Source organism: Notothenia rossii, assembly GCF_949606895.1.
Source record: "Notothenia rossii genome assembly, chromosome: 11".
Taxonomy (NCBI): domain Eukaryota; kingdom Metazoa; phylum Chordata; class Actinopteri; order Perciformes; family Nototheniidae; genus Notothenia; species Notothenia rossii.
Genome location: NC_136910.1, coordinates 42,942,248 through 42,963,476, shown reverse-complemented (window position 1 = coordinate 42,963,476; position 21,229 = coordinate 42,942,248). Strand labels below are relative to the sequence as shown.

The following is a 21,229-nucleotide window of genomic DNA, read 5'->3' as shown; positions in this document are numbered from 1 at the left end:
TTGATATCAAATAACAACGCATTGAGATGGAGATGCATTAACTAACAGGAAATAGGTGGGGGAAAAGGTTTTGATTTGTTTGTTACAGTTTTCAGAACAACACAGGTTCAGTGTGGAGTGTGTGTCTTCCTGGTGCAGCATTCAGCCTCTATGCACCTTCCCATCCCTCGCCCTTTATTATGCTGCACATGGGTGACACAGGACCAAACTAGCGCGGGCTGCTCCAGCTGCATCTGCTTGTGAGCCCACAGGGAACGGCATGTGTGTGTGTCCATGTGTGTGTGTGTGTGTGTGTGTGTGTGTGTGCTCTGCCTGCGCACCAAGGCTGCCAGAAAATATGGGTAGCGCACAGGGATTGCAGGGCTCTGCACTTACCTAAGCCATTCACAGGCTCAGCATCACAGAGTTGATTCAGCACCTTGCTAATAGCGCACACATTAACTGCAGCACAGATCAGAGGAGGAGTGCAGTAATGAGAGGGAGCCCGCCGTTTATTGCTTCTGAGTGTGTGTGTGTGTGTGTGTGTGTGTGTGTGTGTGTGTGTGTTTGTGTGTGTGTGTGTGTGTGGATGTCTGTGTTGAGCAAATCTGTGCATGGTGCGTCTAGTGTGCGTTTGTGAGAGAAAGAGAGAACAGAGGCAGAGGGAGGGAGAGAAAAAAGGGAGAGAGAGGACGTGTGTTGGTGAAAGCTGGGAGGAAAGGATGGCTGCTCATGTTTGAACTGCCTCATATGCTCAAAGGAAGAGTCAAGGCAAAGATTCAGCAGGGAAACAGACGTCTCACTGGGGGACGCATCTTGCTCATCATTTGTGGGGAAGCAGAGAAGATTTGGCAATGCCCGCTGAAGTAAAAGAGGTAAGTGTGTGGTGGAATGGCTCTATTTGTTCTGTACCCTCCCTCTTTTTTTTGCTTGTCAGTTTTTTCCTCTCCTTCCTGCAGAGAACTGTAGCCCTCCACAACTTTGCATTCTGCCTCTGTCATGATGACTGAAGGAGGCATCAATCGCTTTACCTCCTTCCCTCTCCCTGCTGCTCGGTGCAGTCTCCTTGTACGCATGGGGACATGATGCTAACATCTTCATCAAGTGTGTATTTGTGTGCACGCGCACCACCAAACATGTGTGCAAATGCATAGGCAAGCTTATAAGGGGGGGGGAGATCATGTTTGATTGCATTATAAGGGGAGGTTATCCCTCAAGGGGGGGGGGGGAATGCTGCACACACACTGGTAAGTGTATTGCCGTGATGTATCAGAGACATCAAATTTGACCATGCAGCATTTAACTATTTGAGGCTCAGAGGAGAGAAAAGAGGCTTCGAATAGAAACTTTGAGAATGAATATCCTTCTTTCTGTTTTTTCTGGCCTGTCATTTTTCATCAGTGTTTTCTCCAAACAGACCCACTTGGCTGGGTTATGACTTATTGCATAACAGACAATGGGGTCTCTGCAGGAAACAAGTCCTAAATAATAACAATCCTTTGAGTAAATGGGTCATTTCAGTGGCATTTTCATTCAGAATCTACAGCAACACGACATTTCCATGAGCATCACTGATTCAACAGATAGTGGAGGGCATGAGTTTTGACAAACTTGTGACTAATGTCTTCTGACATCAGTGGGCTGATGTCATGTTTTATTATCCACTGGAAGCATTTACTCTTTCAATCCCACAGTTTGAAAAAGACAAACTGCCTGCTAAAGCTGATTTATTCTAAGTTTGATCACTGCAAAATGACTGCCCTCACTGATTCAATTACATCATTTTTTAGAATGATGTATTCTTTCTGAAATAGATGTGGGACTATTTTTGAATCATGGCTTGTCTGTTGTGCCCTTGAGCTGGTCACCTAAAAACTCACTCAGCATTAGATGTCCCCCAAATATAAAACCCCGGCTGCAGCTGGCCCCAAAACTGAGAGTTGATGGGGACAAGATGCTAATCATGCCCTTCTGTCTCCTGCATCCCTGCACCTGACAGCTACATACCAGACTTTCCCCCTTTTTTTTAAAAGTCAGATTTGTCATCTCGACCTATTTGGCTCTGCGAGCACGCTTAGTTAGTGATGGTGCAGTGAGTTATTTAAATGAGATTTGACTCACAGCGGCCTGGCCTTCCTTGGAGCTCGAATCAGACGGGGACAGCACATGGGCCCCCTGTCCAGCCTATTATCGTCCTCCAAATATGCCATCAAGCCGTCTGTGGATAACAGTAGTTCCCTGTCCATCTTTTGGACTGGCGTTCACTCAGTGTAGCCGAACAATGTCCAATCAAACCCCCTTCAGAGGTGTTTTAGCCAAAAGCATTTCCCGGCTGCCAGTTTCTCCTGTGTGACCCTTTCATCTCCTCGCCCCTCTGACACATTTAGCTCTTGGATATGAGGGGCTCTTGTGTTTGCTGTTTGAAAAGCGAATCAAGCCCTCTCCCTCCACATGCAGTCAGCTGATCTCTGCAGCCTCAGTTAATGCAGTGGAGTTGAGTTCTCAGCACTTGTTCGGTTTAATGCCGCAGCCTCAGAAAAAAAGAGTTTGGTATTTTAAAGTTTTTTAATTCGAGTGCAGTATTTAGCATTTAATGTCTCTGCCGTTGAGTGATGCATTTAATTTGAGATTATAAATATTTGTGTCATATTAAATACAATGAAAATTGATTTAGAGGGTGAATCAATTCATGGTGAAATAGGTTATTAATGATGCAGTGGAATGGATTTCCTGGATTTAAAAAAACATATTTTAAATCAATTATACTCTTGATTGGTTGTTATTGTTTGTCTAAGATCTAAGAGAATTGCACCAATCAAATGGCTCTTGGGACTTAAAAAAGGTGTATCAGATAATTGGATATTGATTGAGATCATTAGAGCAGCGAGGAACATTTTTGTAGACGCGCCTAAATGAATGTGAAATTTGTATTAAAATCAGCATAAAATGTGTTTACAGTCAATTACTGCCTCTGGTTCTTTCTCACACCAAGATGCTGAATAATTAATCCACTCCGGTTGATGAAACCCATTCTGTTGAGAAGAAAAAGAGAATTTCAAGTTCTAATTGAAATAAGCAAATGGAAATTAGAGAAATATCCACATGTTGTACCAGAGCAGCAGCTGGATTATTGATTCAAGTGTCAGTGGTGGTTAATCTGGTCTCATAACAACACATTTAAATGACTTAACTAACTTGATGGTCCCATCCAGTTCTATTACTATCCTGCTGTACATAGTCAAGTGGCACTTGTACAAAGTTATATAAAACAAAGGGCAATGTCAACATCTGTTAAGAGGGATTTAGGCATGAACATTATGTCTATGAAATGGCCTGGATTTTTTTGTATAGGGTCTTATGGAGGAACAAAATAACAATGCAGATATGGTCTGTTTTGTTTTATTTAATGTAAGATGTTCCCATCAGTCAGGTTGACCTACTAAACTGTAACTCAGAAGCCTGGTGCAGATGCACACTTAAAAAAAACATGGCTTTATTCCCTCCTGATTTATTAGCAAACACTACACTGTTGGTGTCTACTTTTTTTTACCTCTTCTCTTTTTGTTACACGGTGAAAGCCTCCCTGTCTGTCAGTATCTGTAGACTTCATTTCAAAAGAAGCTAACTGCTCCCTGATATCGTTATAAAAGCTTTAACAACTGTATCCATTTAAAATGTTGGCAAATTTCAACAGGAATTGAGCCTGAATATAATAATTGGAAAACAAATCATGCATGCTTACACCAATGGGCTGTACATATCTGAATCTGAATATACTGTATATATGATTTTTGTACTTGTTGTTATACTAATAACCTTCAGGAAAGCACATTTTACCTGATAGAGTAAGCCTGCGCGAAAGTATATGACAATGGAGAACTCGTACAACCACTTCATCCTCTCATCCTTTATTATGTCAGTATTTCTAACTTGCTGTCTACACATGATCTCTGGCACCAAATAGTTTGAACACAGAGGCACAGAATGTCTTCAGCATAATTAAGAAATAAGTGGCATTTTTCAGCAGGATTTTAACAGATCTTGTTTCAAATTATACAAATTATATGGTTATGGAGGGGGAGTGAGTTGTGCTCTCATCACTGACTGAGCTCACAGTCTTTCATTACTCCCTTATCATGTGCGACAGCTTTAATGACACGGTGTGCTGTCACCGTGTTGTCTAACCCAAAATAATTTCTCTGTTGTGTATAATATATTAACACACACATGTATGTCTTTGTGCTTTAGGAGCAGAGTTCAGAGGGGCCTCCTCCACTATCTTTTTCCCAGGAGTCCAAAGAGGGGACTCTGGATAACCCGTCAGCCAATGACGAGCTGGACACGCCCACTTCCATCGCCTCCGTGGTGACATCGACCAATGAGAGCTCCACGGAGACCGACACCCCGCAGCAGACAGACACTGAGGTGCAAGGCTTTATGTTTGGTCACACTTTTTGGGAATTGTCACCACCTAATGTAGTTTGTAAAAGAGTTTTAATTGATTGGTAAATACCAGAGTCAAGTCTTTTTTGGCAATGATAAAAACATCAACTTATAGATATTCAAAAATACTTTGTACTTATATATTGAATTGATTTATTAAGTAATACTTGAACTGTCAGCCTATAAGATCCACTTGTCACTACTGTGACTACATTTACTGTATACTCTTTTCAACTTATTAACCAACATTTGTTTTAAGAAATATGAAAATATATGCATCCTAAAGAAAGGTGTTACCCAAGCCATGTGTCTAGTCTCAGATCTCTCTACAGTATATTACCGAGTTTCAGGTACAAAAACCAACACCACAACAATTGTTCTGCAATTAGTTTATATTTAAGTGAGTTGCAAGATAATTATATGTTTTTGTGGTATGAGGTTTTGCTCACAGTCAACAACTAAATGCAGTTTGATAAACGACACAATAACATTTCCTTCAATTTACCCTTCTTCTAAACAGTGGCTGGACCTCAAATTGTTTCATCAGAGTCAAATCCAAGCAAATATTCAACGTGGGGAATTCATTACTGTTTGGCAGGAAGGAAGAATTAATTATTTACTGGCGGCTCAAAAAGCCAGGGTAGTGTTGAATTGATAAAAACACACAGTAAGTAAAACATGTTCCAAGTAAATTAAGACCAAATCATTCCTGCTCTGTAAACACACCATTTCTTGTAGCATTTCATAAGAGGAATACTAAGACCTTTCATACCAATGGGATTTTAAAGACTAACCTCTAATTATATTTGTGTAGAGATAATAGTTGTGGTGTCTCAATCCTTGCAGGAGTCCAAAGCTGTGGAACAAGATGGTGAACAGGCTTCAAATGAAGCCCAATCCCCAGGGACACAGCAGGAGGACCCCCAGACACCAGACACACCTGATCTCATATTGACTCCAGAGGTTCAAGATGACACTCCTGTTGGGCCCCCAACTCCTGAAGCCCCCCCTGAATATGTCACACCACAGCCGCCTCCGCCAGTGGTGGTGCAGCAGCCTGAAGAGCCTCAGCCGGTGAACCCCGACAGGCAGAGCAGAGTGTACACCCTGCCTGACAGCTACAGGGGGGAGTTATGTCCGGGGTATGGGAGCCTGTCCCGGGCCACCCTCCATGGCTACTGGCCCGCCAAGAACTTTCAGACGGGGGCTCACTGCACGCTGCCCTTCCTCCGGGACAGCTATGCTCCGGCAGCTCTCAGCAGCCAGGCGGAGGAGGAAGGGGGAGAAAACCCTCTGGACCTGAAGGCTGAACACCCGGCTTCCAGTTACCCAACACTGGCGGGGGTCCACCAGTTCAGGCCAATCACCACCATGGAGCTACTCAGAGAACCCTCCAGAACCAGGTAAGAGGACGGTACATTAGATCAAACTGGATTGATCCCAGAGGGGAGACTGTGTAAATGAGTTTTTCAAGTACTAGCTTGTTGTTTCCATGGTATCTACAGGTAAGGTCAAATATAGATCAGTCTCTAGGCTATGTGTATTTAACCGTTATGAAAGGGCCATGGGAAAAGTAAATCTGTAAAATGTGAGTGTTGTGTTTCTCATTCAGTCACTGAAGTACACTAAAAAGGCTGTCAGGTTATTTAAGGTCTTTCTTTGATTCCTTTAAACACATTTTGTACAGAAAGCAGACGGGAAAGGAAAATGTAACTCAGTCACTGAAATATCAATAAGGTCCCTTTTCTAATGGGATCACCTTTAACACAGGCTACTGCAGCCAATAGAAAGCCAATTTACCATTGACATAAATAGCATCAATAACTTTACAGCAGTAGAAAGAGGATAGTTTTTAAATGCCTCAACACCCATTTAACTCCGTGGTGCACTTATGTACCTGCAGTTTGACTGGATTCCATACATTAGAGTTAGATTTCAAACAAAAAAACGTTTTAATGTCAGTGATTCTTATATATATTTTAAGAGTTAAAGGTCCCATGACATGCTTTTCCGGTTATTACCCGTCCCCTTGTGTGTTATGTAGCTTTTTATGCATGTAAACGGTCTGCAGAGTCACAAACCCTCAAAGTACACCCTGTAATGAGTACAACTCTAACACAGAAAATACTGTGTATGTCTATGCTGCCCCAGAACGCCTCGTTGGAGATTTTTATTTTTCCATCTTTTTCTTCCTGAGTAGCCTATAGTGACACAACGGGCATAGTGACGTAACGGGAGCTGCTTACACACACACACACACACACACACACACACACACACACACACACACACACACACACACACACACACACACACACACACACACACACACACACACACACACACACACACACACACACATACACTCAGCCAGCCTTATCTTTTCTCAGCCGCGGCTCTGCGGATCTCCTCGCTGTGAGTGTGTGTGTGTGCTCAGGCTGAGTTCCGCGGTGTCTCGCTGTCTCGCAGACCCCACGCAGCAACCAGGAAGCGACACCAGTAATCCAGCTCACACTGTCCGCTCCTCAACACGCAGCATTCTCATCTGTTTGTCCTTACTGGTATCATTTTCTGGTTGCTAACGCCATTGTAACACATAAACACTGATGTTCCGCTGTAACGGTGGTGGACTCATCAGAACAGAGTGGGCGAGCTGACCAATCAGAGCACAGTGGGCTCATAGGGAGGGGGGGGGGGGGGGGCAGGAGCTCCAACAAGCCGTTTAGGACAGAGAGTGAATACACATACCAGAGATGCTGTATGAGAAACCAATGTGATTTTGGAACATTAAACAATGTAAATCGATTCTTGTAGACCTCAACAATGGAATTATGATCAGTAGAAATTGCCATGTCATAATAATAATAATGAATGAATAATTCCTTAGATTTATTATAGCGCTTTGCCAGATGCTCAAAGCGCTTTACAAATATATATACACACCAGTGGCGGCTGGTGGAAAATATTTTTGGTGGGGCTATATAGTGAGTAAAAACATTTTTTGGGGGAGAAATGACCCCTTAAATTGGGACTTCTGGTGATGTAATGGCCCCATAAAATCGTGGTTCTAGGGCCAGGAACAACCAGGCTGAGTCGGGCTAAGTATGCTAAACTAGAGAGAGAATCGCTATCAAGGGGGCTACAACTACAACAAAATGAACATATTTGACCATGATTTAATTGTAATACACATTTCAAAATGATGCCGAAGTAACATCATACTGATACCAGATAGTAAAAATCATGAATTAAGGCTTTGACATGTCTGCAGACAGACGGCAGGCGAAAAACCTTTTAAAATGCGTGTTTTCTAATGGAGATTTGGCTAAGCTAACGTTGTAAATGCTCCGACCGTCCACACTCATAACAACGGCCTATACAGACATAAATAAACCAGCGACTGTATTCGCCATGACACAGACAGTATGTGGTTTGTACTTGTTTAACTTTTGTCTAGTTTCTGAACAGATATGAAGAGCTGTGAGCTCTGAGTGCTAAGAGCTAACAGCTGTGTTGTTTTTCTGGGGAGCTCATTGAAGATGACGTCACGGCTCCGCCTACACTGCGTTACTATAGATACTACCCCAGTTCCTCACGAGTCTAAAAAACAACTCACGTCAACGCACGTAAGCAACGTGGATGCCAACGTGAGCGCCCTCGTGACCAAAATATTTGACGGCGCTGATTGGCTGAAATTATGTTTCGGCGGCAAAGTTTACTATTGAGACTTATGCAACGTGCTGGTTGCTGCTGTTTGGCTCGGGGGCAGCGCCCCGTAATGATAAACTAATGCCAAGGGCAAGGCCAGGTAACACCATTTTAAGATTTTATTGTAGATTATACATTTTACTGATACCAATTGTATGATATTTACCTTGTTCATTAAAAATAAAAATAAAATAAAAAAATATATTTTTTAAAATATATATTTTTAAATGTAATATTGTTTTGAATATTTTTTTTTGTATGTGGGAAGAGGTGGGGCGGCGCCCCTAGCGCCCCTATGGGCCGGACGCCACTGATACACACATATCATAGTCATGTACTGTGGACAATACCCACAGGAGCAAATTCAGGTGAAGTGTCTTGCCCAAGGACACAACGGCTTTACAGACAGCGGCGACGGGTTTCGAACTGGTGTTCCTCAACGCCCCCTTGATTTTATGATCAACGCACATCCCACTGCACCACTCCGCCCATCTTCACACCTCTAAGTCATCAAGGCGCTTTACAAGTACACATTACACACATATCATACATGTAACGGTCATGTACTGTGGACAGTACCCACAGGAGCAAATTCGGGTGAAGTGTCTTGCCCAAGGACACAACGGCCTGACGAAGTGGCGGCGGCATGGGACCTGTAAAGGAAAATATGCATAATCTATATAAAAAACATTCTAACGTCAATGGTTTTCCATGTGTGATTGCCAAATAAGGAACTTGAATTACCATTTTATTCATAATCTGCGGTTTAGAGGTTGGGCTAACCACAAATGAAACAAGAACATGTTCAAAATAGCCAGAGAGTTTAAGGAGTTATATATATATATATATACTGCCAGAGTACAGCAGCAGAGATAACAATGTACACATCGACAATCTGACTCCTTATCACGGATGACCTGCTGTGAAAATTATATATCACACTTGTAGCTGCACAGACACCTAGTCACCTCTAGCCTGTGAGTCAGTCCGGACAATAGAAAGACATATGGACAGCAGTTAAGTTGGAGCCGGTATCAATCAGGAATAGCAGCCTTCTGCAAAGTCAATAAATGAGGAGGTTTCACCTGCTATTGCCTGCCAGAAGCTTTTCCTTATCCCACATAAGTGACAGAGCTGTTCACAAAAGATACAAGCAACTCACTTATGCTGTGAAAGTCCCTGAAGCCCAGTCTATTTACAAGACACCATTAAACCTGTTTTACTCTACCTGGTAATTATTTACGTTCAAATAAATAGTTTGACATTTTGGGAAATACGCTTATTGGGTTTCTTGCTGATAATTAGATAAGAAGATCGATAACACTTTCATATTTGTCTGTGAAATACAAGGCTACATTTTGGAGAGGAGGCGGAGGGAACATCTAGCAGGGCTCAGTCTTAAAGTAACAACCCTAACTCTTTAACACCTTAGCCTTGTTCTTTTACTCAAACAAGACATACAAAAATAATGTTTATTTTTACAATCAACACCTGAAATTATGAAGGAACCTGCAAACAACAAAGTATCACAAAATGTAAACCGTACTTAGCTGTTTCATTTGAACCTCTTTACAATTAGTGATGTTTTGAGGTACATCTGTGTTTTTTTAAATGCCTTTTTCTAACCTAAGTCTAGCTGGCCCCTCCTATCTCAAGTCATTTAGGTTAAGCTAAGCTAACCACTTCAAGTGTACAAATGGAAGTATCTTTCTTCTTTTCTAACTCTGATCAAGAATTGAAACGTGAATTTCCCAAAATGTTGGTTATGACTCATCAAATCCTAAAATTCAAGATTGTTGTGTATTTTCTATCCTGATCCTAATGACATGCATGGGTTTCTGGGTCTCCTCAGAGGCGGTTATGATGATGCCTTCATGGCCCAGCTGGAGGGGAACCTGAATCCTTTCTTCCAGGCCATGTGCCGGGCTCAGACCCTGCAGTTCCCACACAAACGCAGCAGCATGGTGAGCCTGGACAGCCTCCGCAGAGACCCCCGCTGGAGAGACCCCAACCTGCTTGAGGTCATCTCCATGCTCGGCCACCCGATGGACCCGGTCAAGTCCAATGCTGCCGCCTATTTACAGCACCTGTGTTACGAGAACGACCGCATCAAACAGGAGGTTCGCCAGCTTAACGGGGTCCCGTGCTTAGTGGAATTACTGGACCACCCCAAGCCTGAAGTCCACCGCAAGGCCTGTGGTGCTCTGCGTAACATATCCTATGGAAAAGACCACAACAACAAAATGGCCATAAAGAACTGCGATGGCATCCCAGCTTTAGTCCGACTAATGAGGAGGACGAGCAGCGTGGAGGTCAAAGAGTTGGTCACAGGTACAGCTCGATCTTTCAGTTTACCTGGAGTTATACCCTCCTTTCCTTCATTTTTATCTTTACAGTGTTTGATTTTTTATACTTTTTACAGGCACACTGTGGAACCTCTCCTCTCACGAGCCCCTGAAGATGATGGTAATCAACAACGGGCTTCAAACACTGACGGATGAAATCATCATCCCGCACTCAGGCTGGAGGAGAGACGCAGCCGAGCCCTCCAAACTACTGAGTGCTGAGTGGACCACCGTCTTCAAGAACACCTCCGGATGTCTGAGGTAACCTTTGCTTCTGTCATGGAAAAAATTACAATGGCTGCCCAAAAAGCTGACTTTTGATGGACTGAGTTGTCGCAGCGCTGCTGACACGGTTGTTTCCCACAGGAACGTCAGCTCGGACGGAGCGGAGGCTCGACAGAGGTTGAGGGAGTGTGAGGGGCTGGTGGACGCACTGCTTCATGCCCTTCAGTCAGCTGTTGTCAACAAGGACACTGACAATAAGGTGAAGTCATCATACTGCCATACATTTAGAGACTGAAGAAAACAATTCAACCTACAATGTACTGTTGTTGAGCGCATTAAACATTTTGTAATCAAATTGTATGTTGTTATAGTGACTAGGTCAGAGGTGGGAAGTAGTGGAGCACAAATACTTTGTTACTGTACTTAAGTACATTTTTCTGGTATCAGTACTTTACTCCACTTCTTATTTTTCTGACGACTTTTTACTTTTACTTCTTACATTTTTAACACAAATACCTGTACTTTGTACTTCTTACATTTTCAAAACAGGTTTGTTAGTTTAGTTTTTTATCTTTGTTTATTGGGATGATCATTATTATCTAGTCATTGCGTGCCTATTGATTTGAACACGATCCGTGTATCCATCATTTCCTGGTCTTCTCTAAAGAAGAGGGACCAATGAAAACGTTGTCATGTTGCCGTTGTTCAGCATGGAAACATTCCTTAGCTAACAATGACATTATTGTTCTATTAATATAAAGTTAGGTCAGTTTTCTGTAAAACAGCTGCTAGTTATGGATACCTTTTACTTAAGTACATTTCGAAGCCCATACTTCTTTACATTTACTTGAGTAAAGAAGTTTAGACAGCACTTCTACTTTTACCAGAGTATTTTTAAACACGAGTAGGCCTATCTGTACTTCTACTTGAGTAAAGGATGTGTTTAGTTTTGCCATCTCTGTATCTCTGACATTTCTATAGGATTTACAATTCGATAAGGAATATATAATCAATACATTTTAATGTGGAAGGGGAAATAAATGCTAAGTCGGTGTAAACACCAGTAAACTTCTCCTGCAGTATAACTTTCTGATTGAAATCTTCTGCCTCCTTTCAGTCGGTGGAGAACTGCGTGTGCATCCTGCGAAACCTTTCCTATCATGTTCACAAAGAGATACCTGGAGCCGAGCGTCTGCAGGAGCCCCACGGCAATCATCTGATGAGATCAGTGGGACACCAGAAGAAGAAGAATGAGCCCGACTGTTTTGGAGGGAAAAAACCCAAAGGTTATAAAGACTGTCATACATGATGAAATCACATTAATCATTTCTGGTTGCGTCTTTTTAGGTTAGGTTGCTCTGATTGAAAACATTCTTTACTTTTATTTCAAGCTTGCGGTCAGTGTATGAGTAACACCCATGTGTGGGGACATCTACTGATTAATGGTGTCCTCGAGATAAGATAACAATTAATGCCCCACATTAAGATTATTATGCTCTATTTGAGTCTGATAAGAGCTTAATATAGCAGTTGCAGTGCAGATTACTCAAACAGATGCACTGATATCCCAGATTGTACAAGCACAGAAACACTTTCAAAAGGTTTTGTAGTTATATTGTTTAATTCTTTGTTTTTTCCCTCCTTCATCTCCTTCCATAACAGTCTACCTAAAAATCTTTGTTTGAAAAAGGATATTTACCTTCTTTTTTTATACTAGTGTCCCTGTATGTCAACAATTTCTCTGTTTGAAATGTTTACTTCCAATGTGTCTTTGCTCCAAGCATCAGTTTAACCTTTCGTGCCCTTTTTTATGCCAAGGAGAGCGTGAATATTTCATATCCCAGCGCATGCAGGAGCTGGTGATATATTTTGCCCTGCAGGAGGAGTGCCAGGTTCCAAAATGGAAAAAGCCTGTTTATACTTTGTTGCATCAGTTATTTGATTTTTACACCATGCAACCAATATAAGAAGCAAGAAGGTTATAAAACTGTGAAAACTCTTTGGAAGTGATGCATAACCCATGTAAGTAACACTTTGAGTTATAGTAATAGGCTGCAGCAGTTTGTGCTGCAGGACATAGTTTAATGGAGAAACAATAGTGATTGAGTCAATGTGATTTAAAGTTTTACGGCTTTCCCTCACTGCTAACCTTTCAGCTAATTGCAAAAATTGTCAAATGCCTCTCTGATCAACCTGATACTGTCAGGTCCCTCAGTGTCTCACCGCATATAGGAGCTCCTTTATCTGCTGCTACATAATCTAATCTTTGACATTGTTCTTCTTTTCCCTTCAATCCTGATCCATCAGAGGAATGGTTCAACCAAGGTCAGTGTGCTAGTTACTGCTCTACATTTTCACGGAATTGATATTGTGATTATGCGTCTGTATAATGATATCATGTAAACCAGTGCTGTATTGTGTGCATGTCTGTGATGTACAGGTTGGAAAAATGGATTAATGGACAGAAAGTACGGTACATTGGATTTACCAAAACATACAGAACAAATGAAAGGTATATACTCGTGTATGTAACTTCACATAAAACCTCACATTCGCGTTATGGCATGACTCACACAGTGACTTTTGGGAATAAGTAAGCTATACATTAGGCTTATTACCAATAGATTAAAGGTAGATGCATTATGCAGAGCTTCCATCGTATTTCATCGTCCCATAGCACTATAATCAAGCATCAGCACCTGCTTTCTGTGTTACGCTATTTGCTTTATATGCTGGACGCTGGCATGGCCTGAAAAAGAATTCATTTAAATGCAAAGCCACACTCCAGCACCTGCAACACTTGAGGAGAGTTTCATTACTAAAACAGAATGACCCACCGACTGAAAGACATTTTTATCTGGCAACATCTAGAGGAGGAACATTTCCTCTGGCAGGCTCAGGAATTTGCTCAAGATACTGCGGGACATCTTTATTTGCTGCTGCTAAACTATCTTTATCTTTTGTTTAGCCGACCCGTTTATAGCCGTGATTGCATTCTGTGTATAGAAATTATTGGGAATATATTTTTACAATAGTACTGTGCTGAATACTGCATGCGGATCTGACTGCTGTTTGAACAGAGATCAAAGCTGAGCTCATGCCTCCCACACTCCAGCCAGTGAATGCAAATCAGTATGATAAGCATGTTACGCTCCAGGGTCAGCGCTATACTACTTGTCAGACATCCAGCATCCACAACTGGCTCAGAACAAAGAAACAAAACCTCTGCAGAAGTAGTAATGTTCTTACCTAGAGTTTCCTTAACACGTTTCATATTGGCTTGCTTACCTATTGACCTAAACTAAGCTAGATAGAGGGGATTGTAGAACAATGTGGATGAAAACACGTCGTCCCTGACTCTGTTCTTTTGTCTTTAAAGGACTGGAGCTGCTGTATCAGCCTGAGGTGGTGAGGCTCTACCTCTCTCTTCTTACCTGCAGTCACAACCACAACACCCTGGAGGCAGCCGGGGGGGCCCTGCAGAACCTCGCTGCGGGACAATGGGCTGTGAGTAGATGGAAAAGTTACCCGTTATCCGTGGCATTCCTTACACAGAAGTTGTTGCATTTATCTATTAAATGTATCCCTTGACAATGGAGCATTAACACTTAAATCAATGTAGATAAGAAGTGACAAGTTGTTTGCCCAGAGTGTATTCAAGTAAGATTGCCGTGCATGCTTTAATAGTGTCCTGTATAGACATAGGAGCAGATCTAGGATTTGTCTCTAGATCAAATCCTCACATTATATCTCTCTGCTTTTCACACGAGCTTTACCTTAAAGGTCACATATTATGCAAAATCCACTTTTTCCTGTCTGAAAATGAGCTGATCAGAGTTTGGCCACTTTATGATGTCATAACGATTTTTTGGCTTTTGTAACCATTAGCCAATAACCAACCAAGGTAACCCCCCCCCCCCCACACACCTTATCACCTGCATCTCCTAGAGCACCATTGCGTTCTTTTTAACCAAATATCTCGCAGAGGGGCTCCTTATTTTTTTCTAAAGTCAAAGACAGAGAATCAGCACTTTTGAAACAGGACTAAAACCGAGGGGATTATGGGATGCTCAATGGGTGATCTGCTTGGTATTTCGAGCCAAACACTTCAGAGACATGTTTTGTATATAACTGAGACCTATAATATATTGATGAAAAACAGTTTAATAGGGGACCTTTAAGTGTGAATTCTCCTTGTATGTCAGTCTGCAATGTACAGGTTCAGACTAGACACTTTCTTGGCTGGTTGGGCTTTGTGTCTGAGGCTGTACCAGTGTTCGAATGTTCAGAAGGAGGGAAGTGCAGGATATATCATCTAAATCCAACTAGACTTTCTATATTGACTTTTTCGTCAGCCTGTATGTTCAAAACTGCTTTTACTGCGACAGTATGTAACCTAAGTGGATCCATAGGCCTGTCAAATAATGTGCTTTGCCAAGATATACTGTGCAATAAATGTCACTTAAACTCAACCTATAGGCCTCGCTCAGATTAAAGGAGTTGTAAAAATCAGTATATTTTTTGATTAAATTGCATCATACACGACAGCAATTCAGAGGGTGGAACTCATTTCTTACTGATGGCACTTTTATAGTTGAGTTTAAATGGTTTGGTGAAAGTGGAGAAATAAGTGGGTAGTTAAGATGTTTTACTTTTTCTTAAACTTTACTCAGCTTTATTTTGTATTTGCTCTTTTCTTTTCTTTTTTTTTTTTCTTCTTCTTCTTCTTCTTCTTCTTATTTTTTATGAAGAACAGGCACAATCATACAGGTTCACAATTGAGACAATGATTTTCATCCATTTTCAATTTCTTAGAACAAACCATCGCCACCCCCCAACCCCCCACCCATCTCCTCCCCTCCCATTCCACCTTGAAAAGTTTAATACAAATATAAAACATATTGATTCCACGTTCAGATATAAAAAAACAGTGACAAGAAATTCTGCGATGAGCTAATAGAGATGTAAACCACCACATCACCTTGTTTGTATTTGCTCTTTTAGTGGTCCAGCTTCATCCGGGCCACAGTGAGGAAAGAGAAGGGGCTTCCTATCCTGGTTGAGCTGCTGCGCTCTGATGCCGACAAAGTGGTGCGGGCGGTGGCTATCGCTCTCCGTAACCTGGCGATGGACCGAAGGAACAAAGACCTCATAGGTAAAGGCTTGTTATTCTCATCTTCATACACACACCTCGACACATGCACACTGACTTCACTACGTTGTGTTTTTGTGGTTACAGGGAGCTATGCTTTGAGGGACCTTGTGGGGAATCTTCCTTGTGGGCAGCAGCACCCGGCCAAGAACCTTGATGGAGATACGGTGGTGTCTATTTTGAACACCATCCACGAGATCATCACAGATAGCCCAGAGAACGCCCGAGCGCTCATACAGGGTCATGCAGTGCAGAAACTGGTGGCCATCAACAAGTCAAGGTACTCAAATAAATAGTTAACTTCACAACTTTCACATATATTTCTAAATACGTACTGCTTCCCAAACTAAGATAAGATAAAGATAAGATATACTTTATTTATCCCAAATTGGATTTTTAGGCCCAAAATTGTTTATGTAACTTATGTGCCGGTGTGTCCATGATTATCATTTGTCCCGCGTCCCAAAAATTGAAACTATGTCCCGCATTTGAGTGACAGTCGCGCAGAAAGTTCGGTTTGCTGACGTCCGGCACCGCCCTTTATCATTATATTTTTAAACGGCATCATGTAAGTTGCGCTGACTGGCGACAGCTGTCCACAGTGCACCTCCCCGTTGACAGTTCAGTTCACGAGTGTCGACATTGCATCCACCCAGTAAAAAATCCCCACTACACCACTGGTTACAGCAGCATAGTTAGAAATTAAAAAGAGTAGAAAATAAACAATTATAAAATATGAACATCTCTAAAAATAAAATAAAACAGATCTAAAAAGTAAAAAATATACAAGTTGACGTGAAAATACACATCTGTAAACTAGCTGACAAATAAAACACTATTGAAGGGCCAATTTACTGCTAACACACTATAAAGTAGGATATTATTTACAGACAAATCAAAAAGTTGAACTTGCAACTGTCAGGCTGTTATTTGTTATTCAAAGTAAACCTCTCAGATATATATTTTTGTAATAATAGATGGGAAAAGATATAAAACTGTGTTTGGTATTATATTATTCGTTGCTGCAACTGCTAAATATCTGTTTATACTTCAGACACAGCCTCATTAACTCGTGATATTATAAGCACCATATCCCAGGGCAATCAGGAATGTATTTTATTCATGGGGACAGTATTGTCTTAGAGCTGTCTTCTGCTGTTTAACACATTGTCAAGGTGCTCAACTGAATAGTTAACGTCATACGATTTATACATATTTAATATGTAAAGCTTTCCAAACTGATCTACGCAATTAAAATCAAGGTTGATCAAATAATAATGATACATCTTGCTAAACTGAGAGGCTGTAATTTAAAATCCAAATTATATCGATCAGATATTGTCCTTTTTTTCAATATAAGATGGAAAATAATAGTGTTTGCATTATAGTATTCCTTGCTGCAACTGCTTAATATCTGTTTATACTTCAGACACAGCCTCATTAACTCGTGATATTATAAGCACCATATCCCAGGGCAATCAGGAATAGATTTTATTCATGCGGACAGTATTGTCTTTGAGCTTTCCTCTGCTGTTTAACACGTTGTCTTATTACTTGTTGTCAGCCAATCAGCACGGGAGACCAAGGCAGCCTCCCATGTGCTCCAGACAATATGGGCCTACAAGGACCTGCGAAGCGTCCTGATCAAGGCCGGCTGGAACAAGACCCACTTTAAGGTATTTCTTACAATTTTCTGGATCTGGCACGACAAACCACTTTACACCTGCCAGTAGTAATGTGAGTCGAGAAATACAAACATGGATGAGTAAAAAATAAACAAGATACATTCAGGTAATAAATCAGTGTTTTGTCGGAGTGGGGACATTTGGGCTTAATCTGAACCCAGAAAATATTTTGCACAGTCGGCTGTTTGCCACTGAGGACACAGGAAACCCTTTATGTGAGTTGTAAAACAGATCATTACATTTAAGCTTATTGTCTCCTGAAAAAGTAAAGTTGTGTGGCTGTCCAACACAGCACAATTCATTCTAATTGGTACCATTTTAATACCCCTCTAAAACATTATAACAGGAAAGCATAAAATGCTGGTAGTCATCCAGTAACATAATCGTTTTTTATCTTTCAAAGCCAACAGCTACCGGGGTGACAAAAAAATCCAAGAGTGGAAAGCAAGGCGCCGATGACATCACCTTGCCTCTCATGGACAAAAACCAAGGTCAGCAAATCATTGCATGCATTCAAACTATTATTAAACCATCATCTGTATGAGAAAAGTGTCCTCAAGCTCGGGGAATAAAAGCGGCTTTTAAACATATTGTGGCTCTTGTCATGTCAGGGACAAAGAAATGGGGGGTTTTCAGTACCACACCATATTCTTCTGAATCATAGCCTTAAACCAATGATGTGCTGCCAGGGTTATCAGTGCAGAGACTCAGCTTATTAGCCTGAACATGCCCCCCCACAGGCAGAGAAGGCGCACGCCTCAGCAGTGACATTTCATTTCAACGTTGTTCCAAAAGGGCACCCGCTTTCTCACGTCAAGAGCGACCTCTAGCTTCCAAGCAAGCTTTTAATGAATTATTTCATTACAAGTGCCTGTTTCTCTCAGTCATCTAGTAATCGCTTCTGAGGCTTTGCTGCTTTTTAATGACTGGCCTGTTGTGAAAATGAATGTTGGTGTAGGGTTTATAGGCTTCTGCAGACACCAGTACAAGAAATAGCATATTATATGTATTTAGCATCGAGTAAAATGGTCAGTAAAATGCCACATTTGCCATATTGTCTTCCGCTAATGTGATTATAATTTCCTTTGCAGATGTATACTCCAGTTTAGAGCCAAACGATAGAGTTGGAGATGCTAAAGGGCCTGTTGTGGAAAAAGACAACCTCCAGGTATGTTCTATTAAAATCAGTTTTAGAGGATTATTGCCTTGTGATTTTAATGGGCAGTCTTTTCAGTGTTGCTGATTCAAATTGACTAACACCGTCTGTTTGCATATTTCTTTACCTAGGCGCTGAGTGAGAGAAAACACTTCATCAGAGCTGGCAGGCCTGCAGTGGGCCTCATGGATAACAAACCTCCACCGCTGGACTCCTGGGTGTAAACACCACAACACGGCCAGATACATCCTGTAGAGACACTCTCCATTGGTGAAATACAGATTTGTGCTATTTGCTCATTCTTGTACAGACAATTCAAATAATTTCCTTAGTTTACAGGAAATAACGTGCCAAACATTTACATGTATATATTATGGAGGTTATTTGGAAAAACATTTAATAGATTTTGTCCTTTAGCATAATATAGCCTACTGTATTTCTGAAAAACTCATGAAGGATTATGTATGAGATATGAAATAGCCTGAATATGCAAACTGTGGTGAATCATGACTCCAAAGATGATATGACATGTACAATTTGAATTTTATTGCTACACAAAAATGAAATAATTTATAAAACGTCTAGTTTGTCAAGTTTAAGGCCTAAATTAGCATCGGTTGTTGTCCATCCCCATGGGTTATGGGCTGAAAAATATTCTGATATAAAATTATTTAAATATAATTTGGTCAGTGTTTGAGATAATTACTATTAGGGCCATCGTCGGCCTCGTCTTTAAAAACATCCAAATTATTTTGAATTCAGTTCATTCTTGACAAAGCTGCCATCAGACTCGACTATGCTGTTATTAGCGAAGCCTCTCTATTCCATTTGTTTCATGATAGGCAAAAGGGAATTGTAAATGTGTAACAAAAGACTGTTAATATTCTAAATGAAGGTATTTATATTGTAATATTTATTGTAATACCCATGTTATTAATTAAAGGTTATCGATGTGCATTAGCTAATCCCGGTAAGTGATCCTACATTCTATACAACTCTGCTTTGCAGTGGTCCTTTTTGCATCGCTATATTGAATGAAAAATGAAAATAAATGATGTGCATAATTTCACATTTTTATTGAAGTCTTTTTTTGTTTTGCAGACTGGATTTTATGCCCTCTTCCATTTTATCAGTGGGTACCAAAACAGCACCCCCCGGCTGGTTTAACAACGCTGTATTTATGTTCTCTGGACAGGTTTAAATTAATAGATAAAGTCTCCTATTCATTTTCTTTATAGGCAGTCAGTTGTGACTATTGGATTTTCAAATTTCTTTACGTTGTGGTCAAACTTAAAAACCTACACATTCATTGTATAAAGAACATTTGTACACAGCCAGGGCTTATTCTTTGCTAGCAGTCACACTATGTGCTGGTACAACATAATAAACACCAAACTCTAACACAGCTAAACAACAATTGCAAACACAACTACAAATGTGTGTCATATTTGGTTGAATGCCAGTTGGCAGAATTTGACAGCTGTAGATGATTTCTGGCACTCATAAAAATGATATGCAAGTTTTCAAACCACTTACCTACCCAAAGAGATCCAAAGAGGAGAAATCTGTGCCAAAATGGAGGTGCATTGGCCAAAAAACACTGACTAATTAATTTAATTATTCCAGGGGAACAGTCTGGAAAACACGCTCAACTCCCAGCAGTTATATTTTGAAACAAACAGCAATATGTTGGATGTTCTTTATACATACTGTATTTTGGTCTGCAACCTACTGCAATACCGGACTACCTGGTTAAATATAGATTAAAACATGACCTACTCTACAGCATCCATTGCAATACTGTTCAGATTGCTTTGTCTACTCCTAGTAATGTCCAGTTCTTTGCAAAACTCACAACATTTCAATATATTAGCATAAATTCAGTATGCAGAATACCTTACAACAAACTTATCAGAGATGACAAAAATGTACCGTACAATATATGGTTTGAATATGTATTATGCTTGTTACGCCCTATACATAATGCATTTATTGATTCAAGCAGTGACTCAGCAAAGGAGTATCACAAAAACACTTCAAAAGAATACCAATGCAACATTTGTCTTTGTATTCTTATTTGTCATATTTTAAAACCAAATAAATAACATGTTTTTGCCTTGAATAAACATTAGAATACTACATTTCCTACCTCATGTGCACCCAGACAAGCTGTCAAGACATTTATATAACCTCATATCGGCAGTCTCTGTGAGGACTGATAACAAACTTTGATCTTGGTTGCACAATGCCACTGAGAGCGCTGAAATGTGTTGACATTAGTCATGTTTCATTCGGCAGGCTGCAGCAGTAAAGTGTTGGCATCTAGATACTCATGTACTTTGTTCAAATATCTGTAGCTTCATGTCAAGGCATGATGTGTATGTCTCATATATGTGTTTTCAGAGCTATGGGTGGAATCTCATAGTGTTGTATGTCTCAATCATCTAAAATGACATATTTTTTAATTAGTTTTCATTTATTTAAATACGTTTTTTGTTTGTTAAAGTGAGTGTACTTTGATGTCAATGATTGCATT

The 21,229-nt window shown here is 40.7% G+C and overlaps 1 protein-coding gene across 1 annotated transcript; it reads left to right on the top strand.

Moving 5' to 3' along the window:
- The first annotated feature begins 374 nt into the window (after window positions 1-374).
- arvcfa (ARVCF delta catenin family member a) lies at window positions 375-19,754 on the top strand. The gene is made up of 16 exons (XM_079659839.1): window positions 375-854; window positions 4,228-4,404; window positions 5,269-5,825; window positions 9,983-10,461; window positions 10,553-10,736; window positions 10,842-10,959; window positions 11,818-11,986; window positions 13,008-13,025; window positions 13,141-13,212; window positions 14,080-14,207; window positions 15,705-15,855; window positions 15,940-16,132; window positions 17,417-17,528; window positions 17,941-18,028; window positions 18,629-18,705; window positions 18,825-19,754. The coding sequence occupies exons 1-16, from the start codon at window positions 834-836 to the stop codon at window positions 18,915-18,917; spliced, it is 2,637 nt and encodes an 878-aa protein (XP_079515965.1). The 5' UTR covers window positions 375-833; the 3' UTR covers window positions 18,918-19,754.
- Window positions 19,755-21,229: the final 1,475 nt, after the last annotated feature.

Coding starts and splice junctions, on each gene's coding strand:
- arvcfa (XM_079659839.1), top strand. CDS start 834: ATGCCCGCTGAAGTAAAAGAG. Junction 10,462..10,552: donor GGTCAAAGAGTTGGTCACAG/GTACAGCTCGAT, acceptor TACTTTTTACAG/GCACACTGTGGAACCTCTCC. Junction 10,737..10,841: donor AACACCTCCGGATGTCTGAG/GTAACCTTTGCT, acceptor TGTTTCCCACAG/GAACGTCAGCTCGGACGGAG.